The sequence below is a fragment of the Mustelus asterias genome, chromosome 15, assembly GCF_964213995.1.
Source record: "Mustelus asterias chromosome 15, sMusAst1.hap1.1, whole genome shotgun sequence".
NCBI lineage: Eukaryota > Metazoa > Chordata > Chondrichthyes > Carcharhiniformes > Triakidae > Mustelus > Mustelus asterias.
The window spans coordinates 29,219,930-29,232,439 of record NC_135815.1 but is presented as its reverse complement, the minus strand read 5'-3'; the positions used below and the strand labels follow the sequence as shown (position 1 = coordinate 29,232,439).

The 12,510-nt window shown below is 40.7% G+C and overlaps 1 protein-coding gene across 2 annotated transcripts in view; it reads right to left on the bottom strand.

Annotated features, from left to right (window-relative positions):
* The window catches only part of thada (THADA armadillo repeat containing), a 330,756-nt gene that overhangs the window by 253,896 nt on the left and 64,350 nt on the right, over window positions 1–12,510 (bottom strand). For both annotated transcript variants that reach the window (XR_013499627.1, XM_078229694.1), the window contains exon 21: window positions 1,242–1,351. Coding sequence is in view for 1 of the 2 variants with exons in the window: in XM_078229694.1 (XP_078085820.1) it covers window positions 1,242–1,351 (110 nt within the window). In the remaining variant the exon portion in view is untranslated. The remainder of the gene's footprint in view (window positions 1–1,241; window positions 1,352–12,510) is intronic.

Sequence of the window (12,510 nt, the reverse complement as noted above, 5' to 3'; positions counted from 1 at the left end):
ATATAGCCAACGTCTTGAGTCTAAATGAGCCTTCGTCAAAGCTTTCCCAGCATTTCCTTTTTTGTTTCAGATTCCAGCATCCACAGTATTTTGCTTTCAACTCAAAAATATTAAACCCATCTTGTTGGTGACTTGCGTATTTCCACTCTTTTCTGTTTTCAATGGTATCAGTCTGGGTGGAGGAGTACACTGAATGGCTCAGTGAAACAAGGAAAATCACCAAAGTCCCACAGGACCATGGGCTGCTCCCCCACTTTTAGAGTCACAGTCATAGAATCATACAGTACGGTCTATTTTGAATCTGTACGTGTGGAGAAAAAAAAACAATCTAGCTATACTACATAAATTTGCAGATGAGATTCGAGACTAAAATAACTTTACGAGGGTTGTGTGACAAATGCTGGATAGATTCACTGATTTTGTATCCACTAGTTTAATGACACAAAAATATATTTGAACATCCATCTGGCTATTTAGATAAAAATGGCAAATGGTCAAGGTGAGAGAAGAAAAATATTGACAACCTAATTTATGATGAATATTCCATAGAAAAGTTACTGATAAAAATAGCTTGCTTAAAATCAATTGAAAACATGAACGTATATGCAGCAACACAAAAGTCAAATTGATTCCAACCACTTGTCCATTTAAATAAAATGTGCATCATGCTACCATCTTTGTACTGGCATGTTGCTACTCTGCATTCTCAATTTTTACCTGGTGTATAGGAGCCAGAATAGGAGATAAATATGCTTATGATAGCACCTGAGAGCGATCCAGAGGTTTGAATACCATTGATGGGGCTTGAATATTTGCATATTAATAAGGTCTCAGCTCGCTTGAAAAGAGGCAACCTCAAAGCCCCAAACATGCGCAGGTTTAAAAGACAGACTGACGGAGATGAGCAGGAACATTTCAGGGATGCAATAGTGTTGTCCAGCTGTGAATTTAACCTCCTACCCCACACTTTTCCTGTCCAACCCGCAAGATTAAAATTAGGTTTGCATGTGTAAACCGACCAAAACATCTTTTAACTTTAGTGCATGTGCAGACTAACAAGATAGAAGAGAGAGGTTCAGTTACCTCACTCTCCCAAGACCAAAATCTGCAATATCAAGGCAATTGTGAAGAGCTCCATTATTTACAAGGTTCATTCAGCCAAACAAAGTAAACAAACTGTCACTGATTGCAATCATCCTATAAAGAAACATAGTGAAGTAAATAGAAAACAGTTGGCTTACCTGGTAAGCATTTCAGTAAGCTTTACAAATCCAACATATGCTAACTCAAATGCACCTCTATGTCTAGATTGCAGAAGCTGGCATTTAAAGTATTCTCCAATTTCTCCAACCTATATAGCAAGAGAAAAAATGTTCCAAATTAAATTTATTATTTTGTGATAAAATTCAATAACGCAAAGCATGGTCATTTCATTCAGCCTCCATTCAGAAACACACCCTTCCACTGCTACCTTTTGTCTTCTATGACCAAGCCTGAATCCATTTTGCCAGCTCACCTCTGATCCCATGCGACTTCACTTTCTGTACCAGTCTGCTATGAGGGACCTTGTCAAAGGCCTTACTGAAGTCCATGTAGACAACATCCACTGCCCTACCCTCATCAATCATCTTCATCACTTCCTCGAAAAACTCAATCAAGTTAGTGAGACACGACCTCCCCTTCATAAAACAATGTTGCCTCTCGCTAATAGGTCCACTTACTTCCAAGTGGGAGTAAATCCTGTCTCGAAGAATCCTCTCCAATAATTTCCCTACCACTGACGTAAGGCTCGCCGGGGCCTGTAATTACCTGGATTATCCCTGCTACCCTTCTTAAACAAATATCCAGTCTCTTGAATCTTTTTTTTAAATAAAAAGTTTCATTCTAAATCCAGCAATATTAGCATAAATTAGTTTCGAATTAAAGGTTATGTATTCATTGCCACCAATTTATCCCACTCACAATTCAAAAATATAATCACATCTTGATTAAGAAAGGGAGGCCTTAGTTTTATGGATTTCAAAACAGGAATTGAGGAAAATATATTGGTCCAAAGCTTCCACTGAAAATCGTTAGAACAATAACAATTTATTTTTCTGGCATCGCTTACATCCCAAGGTGCTCCACACATAGATACAAGAAAAATTGATTCAGTGTCAGGAACAGAGATTAGGAAGAATCATAAAAGTTTGGCCAAAGAAATGGGCTTTGAGAAAGCTATTCACAATTATATTAACATTCGTAAAATTATGAAGTGTGAAAACTTCAATGTCCCAAGAGTAGCAGATAAGCCTATTAAAAAACTTCATTTTGATACAGATATTTAATACTGTATAATGTTCACTTGCCATTGCAGCAGCAACCAAAAAATCAATATAGTTGTGATGAATACCTCAAGAATCCGTTACATATCAAAAAAATATTTGAATTGTCAGGATGGTTCAGTAAATCAAAAGAAACTGGATTTAAAAGGAACAGTATGCTTTCACACTGCAATTCATACTGATAAAAAGGCAAGTAATACTTGCATTTATATATCACAATTGTAAGTGGAGTAATACGTTTACCTTCTAAATGGAAGTTTGGTCTACCATTAGACATGTTAACTGAAATGTAGTTCAGAATGTTCAACAGTTATTCAGGCATGACAAACCCGTTCTTATGTCCATCACACAAACTCATCCAGTCAGGTTGAGGGAACTAGTTCCTCACCTGCAGGGGAGGGGGCGAGGCTTAACTCACCCGAACACTGGCTGAGAACAGCAGAGGGCACTATTGCGCATGCACGGGTCTCTAGCAGAAGAGATCTGTCAATCAGCCTCTGCTGCTCTCAGCTTGTCTCCAAGGCTTAAACATAGCACCCTGCCTCACAGACATAGCCACCCCCCCAAATTACCGCAGGGGCTCGCGGCCTATCACAACTCCCCTCCCCCCACGCCCGTTCAATCCCCCCTCCCTCCTCACCCCCCGCGATCGCCTGCCTGACCTCCTTCCCAATCGCCCCCCCCAGCCCCCCATGGCCAGCCTCAACCATCCCCCTCCCTCCCCTCACCAATCCCAATGCAGAGTGCCACCAGTTCCCCTCCCTTCCCATACCGATCGCAATTGCAGAGTGCACAGTGGCTCCTGTTCCCCTGCTTCCAGTGACTGCCCCCCCAACGGCCCCACCTACTGGACATGCTGACTTGCCTCAGAACTGCAATCAGTAGGAGGTATGCACAAATGATTGGCCACGACTTTCCTTGTGAGAAACCATCTTCCCATCCCACATCCAGTATGATGGATGAATGGGAGAAATGCAGTCATAAGTTTATATCATATCACTCCTTGGGCATATTTCAAATTTCACATTTCAAATTTCTTAGAACAGTTTCTCCATCTTGATTTAATGTCAAATATGTAGATTGGATATGTTGGATCCAAGCAATAAGTTATAAATCGACCACAGTTAAATTATGAATAGCAACCAAAATGATCCCTGTACATAACATTCAAATTCTCATCAAGTTACTTAGCAGTAAATACAATGATTTTGACAGTCTGAACATAACTCACTTAGTTTCCATCGAACAGGCAACAATGTTGGGTAGAGGGCACGCACATGTATATGTACACATATTTTCTTAAATATGCTGAAGTGGGAGGGAGAGGAGCCAGTGGTCATGGTGCATACTGGTACCACTGACATAGGCAGGAAAGGGGAAGGGGTAATGAAAAGAGAATGTAGGAAGTTAGGTAGGAAGTTAAGAAGAAGGAACGCAAAGGTAGTAATCTTGGGATTGCTGCCTGTGCCACGGGACAGTGAGGGAAGGAATGGAATAAGGTGGAGGATAAATGCGTGGCTGAGGGATTGGAACAGGGGTCAGGGATTCAGGTTCCTGGATCATTGGGACCTCTTTAGGGGCAGGTGCGACCCGTACAAAAAGGACGGGTTTCACTTAAATCCCAGGGGGACCAATATCCTGGCGGGAAGGTTTGCTAAGGCTACTGGGGAGTGTTTAAACTAGAATGGTTGGGGGGTGGGAATCAAAATGAGGTGACTGGGAGAGAGGTTAGCTTAAAAATAAAAGGGGCTTGCAGACAGTGTGAGAGGGAGGATAGGCAGGTGACGGAGAAGGGGAGCGCTCAGACCGAAGGGTTGAGATGTGTGTATTTTAGCGCAAGGAGTGCAGTGAACAAAATGGATGAGCTTAGAGCGTGGATCACTACTTGGAAGTGTGATGTGGTGGCCATTACAGGGACTTGGTTATCTCAGGGACAGGACTGGATACTTCAAGTGCCGGGTTTCAGATGTTTCAGGAGGGACAGGGAAAGAGGCAAAAGAGGTGGGGGAGTGACACTGTTGATCAGGGATAGTGTCACGGCTGTAGAAAAGATGGATGCCACAGAGGGATTGTCTACAGAATCTCTGTGGGTGGAGGTTCGCAACAGGAAGGGGTCAATAACTTTACTGGGTGTTTTCTATAGGCTGCCCAATAGTAGCAGGGATGTGGAGGAGCAGATTGGGAAGCAGCTCCTGGAGAGATGTGATAATAACAGAGTGGTCGTGATGGGAGATTTTAATTTCCCAAATATCGATTGGAATATCCCTAGGGTAAGGGGTTTAGATGGGGAGGAGTTTGTTAGGTGTTCAGGAGGGCTTCCTGACACAGTATGTGGATAAGCCTACAAGAAGAGAGGCTGTACTTGATTTGGTATTAGGGAATGAACCTGGGCAGGTGTCAGATCTCTCAGTGGGAGAGCATTTTAGGGATAGTGATCATAACTCTATTTCCTTTACATTAGCATTGGAGAGAGATAGGATCAGTCAAGCTAGGAAAGTGTTTATCTGGACTAAGGGCAATTATGAGGCTATTAGGCAGGAAATTAGAGGCATAAATTGGAAGGAGGTTTTCTCAGGGAAATGTGGCAAATTTTCAAGGAAAATTTGTCTGGAGCTCTGCACAGCAATGTTCCAATGAGACAGGGAAGTTATGGTAGGTTACAGAAGCCATGGTGCACGAAAGCTGTAACGAATTTAGTCAAGAAGAAAAGAAAAGCCTACAAAAGGTTCAGGGAGCTAGGTAATGTTAGAAATCTAGAAGAGTATACGACTAGTAGAAAGGAACTTAAGAGGGAAATTAGAAGAGCAAGAAGGGGTCATGGGAAGGCCTTGGCAGACAGGATAAAGGAAAACCCCAAGGCAGGCTATAAGTATGTTAAGAGCAAGAAGATAAGATGTGAAGGAGTAGGACCTATCACATGTGACGGTGGGAAAGTCTGTATAGAACCGGTAGAAATAGCAGAGGTACTCAATGAATACTTTACTTCAGTATTCACAGTGGAAAAGGATCTTGGTAGTTGCAGTGCAGACTTGCAGTGGACTGAGAAGATTGAGCATGTGGACATTAGGAAAGAGGATGTGTTGGAGCTTTTGAAAAGCATCAAGTTAGATAAATCGCCGGGACCGGATGGGATGTACCCCAGGTTACTGTGGGAGGCGAGGGAAGAGATTGCTGAGCCTCTGGCGATGATCTTTGCGTCATCAATGGAGATGGGAGAGGTTCCGGAGGATTGGAGGATTGCGAATGTGGTTCCGTTATTCAAGAAAGGGAGAAGAGATAGCCCAGGAAATTATAGACCAGTGAGTCTAACCTCAGTGGTTGGTAAGTTGATGGAGAAGATCCTGAGAGGCAAGATTTATGAACATCTGGCGAGGAATAGTATGATCAGAAATAGCCAGCACGGCTTGGTCCAAGGCAGATCATGCCTTACGAGCCTAATTGAATTTTTTGAAGATGTAACTAGACACATAGACGAGGGAAGAACGGTAAACGTATTTGATATGGATTTCAGCAAGGCGTTTGATAAGGTGCCCCATGCAAGGCTTATTGAGAAAGTGAAGGGGCATGGGATACAAGGGGGCGTTGCTTTGTGGATTCAGAACTGGCTTGCCCACAGAAAGCAAAGAGTGGTTGTAGATGGGTCTTTTTCAGCATGGAGGTCGGTCACCAGTGGAGTGCCCCAGGGATCTGTTCTGGGACCCTTGCTCTTTGTGATTTTTATAAATGACCTGGATGAGGAAGTGGAAGGATGGGTTGGCAAGTTTGCTGATGACACAAAGGTTGGTGGTGTTATGGATAGTGTAGAGGGATGTCAGCAGTTGCAATGAGACATAGATAAGATGCAAGACTGGGCGGAGAAGTGGCAGATGGACTTCAACCCAGATAAGTGTGTGGTGGTTCATTTTGGCAGGTTGAATAGGATGAAAGAACATAATATTAAGGGTAAGACGCTTGGCAGTGTGGAAGATCAGAAGGATCTTGGGGTCCGGGTTCATAGGACGCTCAAAGCAGCGTCGCAGGTAGAGGCTGTGGTTAAGAAGGCATATGGAATACTGGCCTTCATCAATAGAGGAATTGAGTTTAGAAATCGGGAGATAATGCTGCAGCTGTATAGGACCCTGGTCAGACTCCACCTGGAGTACTGTGCCCGGTTCTGGTTGCCTCATTACAGAAAGGATGTGGAAGCCATAGAAAGGGTGCAGAGGAGATTTACAAGGATGTTGCCTGGATTAGGTGGCATGCCTTATGAGGATAGGTTGAGAGAGCTAGGTCTTTTCTCCTTGGAGAGGCGAAGGATGAGAGGTGACCTGATAGAGGTGTATAAGATGGTGAGAGGTATTGATAGAGTGGATTCTCAGAGACTTTTACCCAGGGCTGAAATGGTTGCCACAAGAGGTCACAGGTTTAGGGTGCTGGGGAGTAGGTACAGAGGAGATGTTAGGGGTAAGTTTTTCACTCAGAGGGTGGTGGGTGCGTGGAATTGGCTGCCGGTAGTGGTGGTGGAGGCGGATTCGATAGGGTCTTTTAAGAGACTTTTGGATAAGTTCATGGAAGTTAGTAAGATAGAGGGTTATAGGTAAACCCAGTAGGTAGGGACATGTTCGGCGCAACTTGTGGGCCGAAGGGCCTGTTTGTGCTGTAGCTTTTCTATGTCCTATGTTCTATGCGATCTTTCTTAAAATTGTAACATGTTGCCTCCGCACCAACCCCCCCCTCAAAAAAAAAGCTTGGGTACTCATCCAATTTTGTTTAGAAGAAAGTTTTGCATTCATTATTTCAAGACAAGAAAGCAGGTAGTATATTTACAGAAAAAGTACATGTCATTGAACTTTCCACAATTCTAAATATTATAAAGGGAAACAGCTGTACAATGACTATATGAACAGCATTTTATTTGTTAAATCCACTAGTTCAAGATGTCTGGGGGCAGCATGGTGTCACAATGTCTATATACATTTAGGTTGCTTCTTTCCAGTTACTTAATACCGTAACAAGGATGGCCACTGAAATCTTTTAAAGATTAAAGCCAATTCAGTGCATGTGTAAATACATTACCATGAAGTTACAGCTCATCATTTTTTTGAAAAATTATTTTTCAAAAGCTTTAACAGCAATTCTGGAATTTGAAATGATATAAATTGCTTTAAAATGCAAGGCCAACTTCCAAGTTGAAGGTAAGAAAGGCAAACAAGAACCGCCCAAAAGGGAGTGTAAAGAGAGACATGTCAACTCTCAGCTTACATCCTGCTGATCGATATCTCAGAATATGGAAATAGTCTGAATTTAAAAAAAGCTAACTCTGGGATGACAGACATGTTGTTTGTTCCCTTTCATTATACATAGGGAACTGGGATATAAAAAACTGTTGACCTGTGTGTACTGGTGTGCTGAGTGTAAACAAGAAGGAACCGCAGCCGTTCAACCTTTTAAAACGACAAGCATGCAAAAAGAATTTCACTCCTCTTTCTTCTGTTGGAGAAAGCTTAACAAAAGCCACAAGTTAAAGGACATTGGACAGCTTTTCAGCCACCATGCAGAATTCAGAATCTCCAAACCAACTGTTCAACTGCCAAAGTTACCGCTACTGGAATCATCCAGTTTTTAACGGCTGCAACATTTCATGATCTACTCCTCTTGGACAAGCAAAAGACTGATTTGTAATTTTTTCATTTTTATTTTTGGTCTAATTTCAAATCTGTGTGCACGTGCATTGTGTTTTATTATTTTTCATTGAGTTTTAGTCACTAATAAACTCTTTCTTTAACTCAAGGAAGCCTGGTTAAATTGGCTCCTTTTAAGGCATAAATACATTTGGATTGGGAAAAAGGTATTCAAAAGAGAAGGGCTCCCTTTTAAATTAATCTTGTTGTGGCCAGACAAGGAGGTTGAATAAAGAAGCTCATCCCATCTCACCTTGGGATATAACAATTTGGGGTATCTCATCCTGAATCATAACAAATTGGAGGACTATTTAAAAAGACTATTAATACGGCAATAGAATCAACATTTTATTTGAAAAAAAACCTAAACAGGCCTGACAAGAGCATCATTGTAATCAAGAGAAAACTTTAAAAAATTCATCAAAAATACTGGCCTGCATTATTGCGTCAAACTAGGAATGTTGCATGATAAATCGATTACTGTGATTATTTTGTGCTTAGGGAGAGGTTTGTGTGAATCCTTGCCATTGAACTGGGGGATATTAATACGGAGGAATGAAACATTTCTTGCCTGCCAGTATAAAATAACTTCCTGTTTGCTCTGAGTGTACATTTCAAAGCCCCAACTTTTGACTTTTAACTTTGCCAAGTTTTGCTCCTCTATGTGATATTTCCAGTTTTCGCACTAGGCATACTTCCAGTATCAGTATGTGTTCATTGACAAATTAATGGTGGTTTTGTGCTATAGGAATGTATTACGGCTGCTTAAGTTAACTCACTTGGGACTTTTAGCTCATCAATACGCAATAAACAAATGGATGACATCAATTTGGGTTGGTTTTAAATGAAAGTTATAGAAGTAAAAAAAAAATTCTGAATTTAACATATCACCAGTTTCTTGAAAGTCTACTATCTTTACTTAATGGGATTAAACAACACTATGGGATCAAGATAGCAATTTCTTTCAAGTCAGTGAAATTCTAGACTTTTGTCACTTCTAATGAACAAAAGCCATCGCTTGTTTAATGGGTATAAGATATAATGCTGAAACTTTTAAAAGTAGCCCTCAAGTAATAAGAAATGTAACTGACCATTTTAAATGAAATGCTTCTTTTGGTAAAAAAATATTGTAAATATCAGTTTCCCAATGACAAGACTGTCCCAGAAAGTAAGACACTTCTTTTCCTCTTGATGCATACTCCCAGGATTTTTAAGAACATTTGAAAAGGCTATTGCAAATAAGATAACAGGACACTGAAATGCTATATGTACTAGGAAACCACTCAACTTACATCAATAACCAAATTACAAACCTTTACACTGAAACAACCTAAATGACCTTAGCATCTAAAGTGGTTTGGGTTAGACTACGAGTTTCTCAAATGCAGTTGTTGCACTTCCAAGCAATCATGTTATTCGTCTTGTTGGGCATCACCGAGTTTATTTCTGAAACGCGAGTCATATCTGTGATGTTATACTTACTAGCGCAATGTGATCAAGAGTGCTTACTGAAAAAAAAAACTGAGTGGTGCAAGAAATTCTCCAGCCTCAACAGTTTGCACAGTATGTTCATTCACTTTTTGCTAATAACAAGAATTAAAATTTGACAAGAACGTTTAATTGCCAGACCAACACCCAAAAAAGGGAAAGGCAAATTTGATGCCTGCACTCTAACCACTTCAGTAATTGGCTTTTAATTGCTTGGTTCCTCAGCTGCACAAGCTATAGATATTTACGTCTCTGAATGCGTTTTCTTTCAATACTCTCAGAACATTACGGAAATTGCCACATGATTTAATTATCCTGCATAAGCAGCTTTTTTCAATTATCCATCACAATTTGTTATGCAAACGTGGAAAATTGAGCTTACAGTCACTGAAATGGTTTTCAAAAAATATAAAATGGCTTAATATTTCACAACCTGCTTCAAAATCAGAATCATTATGGTTTGTGACCAAGGGAATTGTACTGTTTGAATGATGTCTACAATAAGCTTCTGGTTAAAAACCTATCACCGTGTCAATCTATATGGTAGTTGGTGAGCCACAAAATGCAGCAGAAAAATAAGAACCAGGAAATTGCAACAACCCCATCCCAGTCTCTTGATACACAGTGGAAGGAAATTATGTGAAAACACCAACATTAAATTCTTATCTAATTACTGGGCCCTCCTGCATCAAAACAAGAGTCAACTGGGAGATGTCACATTACAGTTAAACAGTCTTAAAATAACCAGGAAAGTCCTAGGTTCAATTCCAGTTTGTGCTGAATTAACTGATCTTTTTCCTTCTGAAATGTGGGCGCTACAATTGGCTTTGGGTCCTTAGATCAACAAATTGGCAGGGGAGGGCAGAAGGGGTGGGAAAATCAATCCAGGTTTGGATTAAAGCTAACACAATTGGTAGCTGCTCTAAGTAAACACATGGACACGGGTAACGAATGATAGGATGGCTGAGATGCCTAATGAATGATTGGGGTTCAAACACAGTAAAATTATTACCTAGATTAGGTACTGAAGCGTAACTGGCAAGTTACCTGTCAAGCTGAATCCTAGCCGGGAGCCTTCAGAAGGGCTGGAGAGAATATTGATGGAAAAACATATGATATCCAAAAGCTGTTACATACATTAGAAGTCCAATTGTATCAAGAGCAGATTTTGTGATTAGAACAGTCACTTATTTTCCAATTCATCATTAGAAAGGAATGTGATTTATTCATTCCCTTACTGCTTGAATCAAATTCAGTTTGATTACTAATACACAAAACTGAATTATATATGTAATTAGAGTCCAATATAGCTATTTACATTAATTCAGTTAAAATATGACTACTCATATTTTCAGTTTAAGGAAGGAAATTTACCACTAGGGCTGCAATGACACTAATCTGGGGATTGATGACAGTTGGAAACAGTGTTGCAAGAATATTAGCAAAAGGATTTAAATAGCTAACTGAGAGTTAGCCAAATGGTTTCACAAGGAGTTAGGGAATCAAGAGACTACACACTTAATCATAGAATCATTGAATCCTACAGTGCAGAAGGAAACCATTCGGCCCATCGAGTCTGCACCGACCACAATCCTATCCAGGCCCTATTCCCACAACCCCACATATTAACCCTGCTAATCCCTCGGACACTGGGGTCAATTTAGCACGGTCAATCAACCTAACCTGCACATCCGTGGACTGTGGGAGGAAACCGGAACACCCAGAGGAAACCTGCATGAAACCTAACATGAAAAAAAATCCCTTGAATTAATTTTCTGAACTTGGTATAACTGAAGACCATGGAAGCTCTGCAGTCTTTCCTCAGAATATTTTAAAATATCAAGCTTTCCGTTACATTATTTTAAAAAATGCTGGCCAATTCATTTTTGTAGTAAGTCCAAGGTATTAAACCACTAACAAGGAAAATGCTTCATTAGAACATAGAACATTACAGCGCAGTACAGGCCCTTCGGCCTCGATGTTGCGCCGACCAGTGGTACCAATCTAAAGCCCCTCTAATCTACACTATTCCAATATCATCCATATGTTTATCCAATAACCACTTGAACGCTCTCAACGTTGACGAGTCCACCACTGCTGCAGGCAGGGCATTCCACGCCCTTACTACTCCTTGAGTAAAGAACCTACCTCTAACATCTGTCCTATATCTCTCACCCCTCAATTTAAAGCTATGTCCCCTTGTGCTAGCCAACACCATCCGAGGAAAAAGGCTCTCACTATCCACCCTATCTAATCCTCTGATCATCTTGTATACCTCTATTAAGTCACCTCTTAACCTTCTTCTCTCTAACGAAAACAACCTCAAGCCCCTCAGCCTTTCCTCATACGATTTTCCCACCATACCAGGCAACATCCTGGTAAATCTCCTCTGCACCCTTTCCGACACTTCCACATCTTTCCTATAATACGGCGACCAGAACTGTACGCAATACTCCAAATGCGGCTGCACCAGAGTTTTGTACAGTTGCAGCATGACCTCCTGGCTCCGAAACTCAATCCCTCTACCAATAAAAGCTAACACACCGTATGCCTTCTTAACAACCCTATCAACCTGGGTGCCAACTTTCAGGGATCTATGCACATGGACACCCAGATTCGCTGGCCTTAGTAATTATAAGAAAGAAAACATAAGTTTTTCAACTAATCTATGTACAACAATCTTTGAATAACAATTTAGTTTTACAAAATTCAAATATGAAATTCCACAAATTAAGTCAATTCACAAAAATGCATAGTTCGTGGACAGCACTGGGTCTTGCAGTTCATCACGTGGTGAAAATAAAACATTTTAGCCAAGCTGTGTATTAATAAAACAATACCAATTAAAACTTGCACTCATGCTCGGTCCTCCAACTAAAATAGCTGGGTTGAAGGATTTCATAATTCAACAGAATATTCAGAGAATACACTACATGCAAGATTTTGATGGTTTTGAATGTCAGAATGGGTGTTAAGGCAGTGAAATCATCTCCTTCTCATCATGCACAATCATGCAGGTCTCAGTAATTTATAACTAA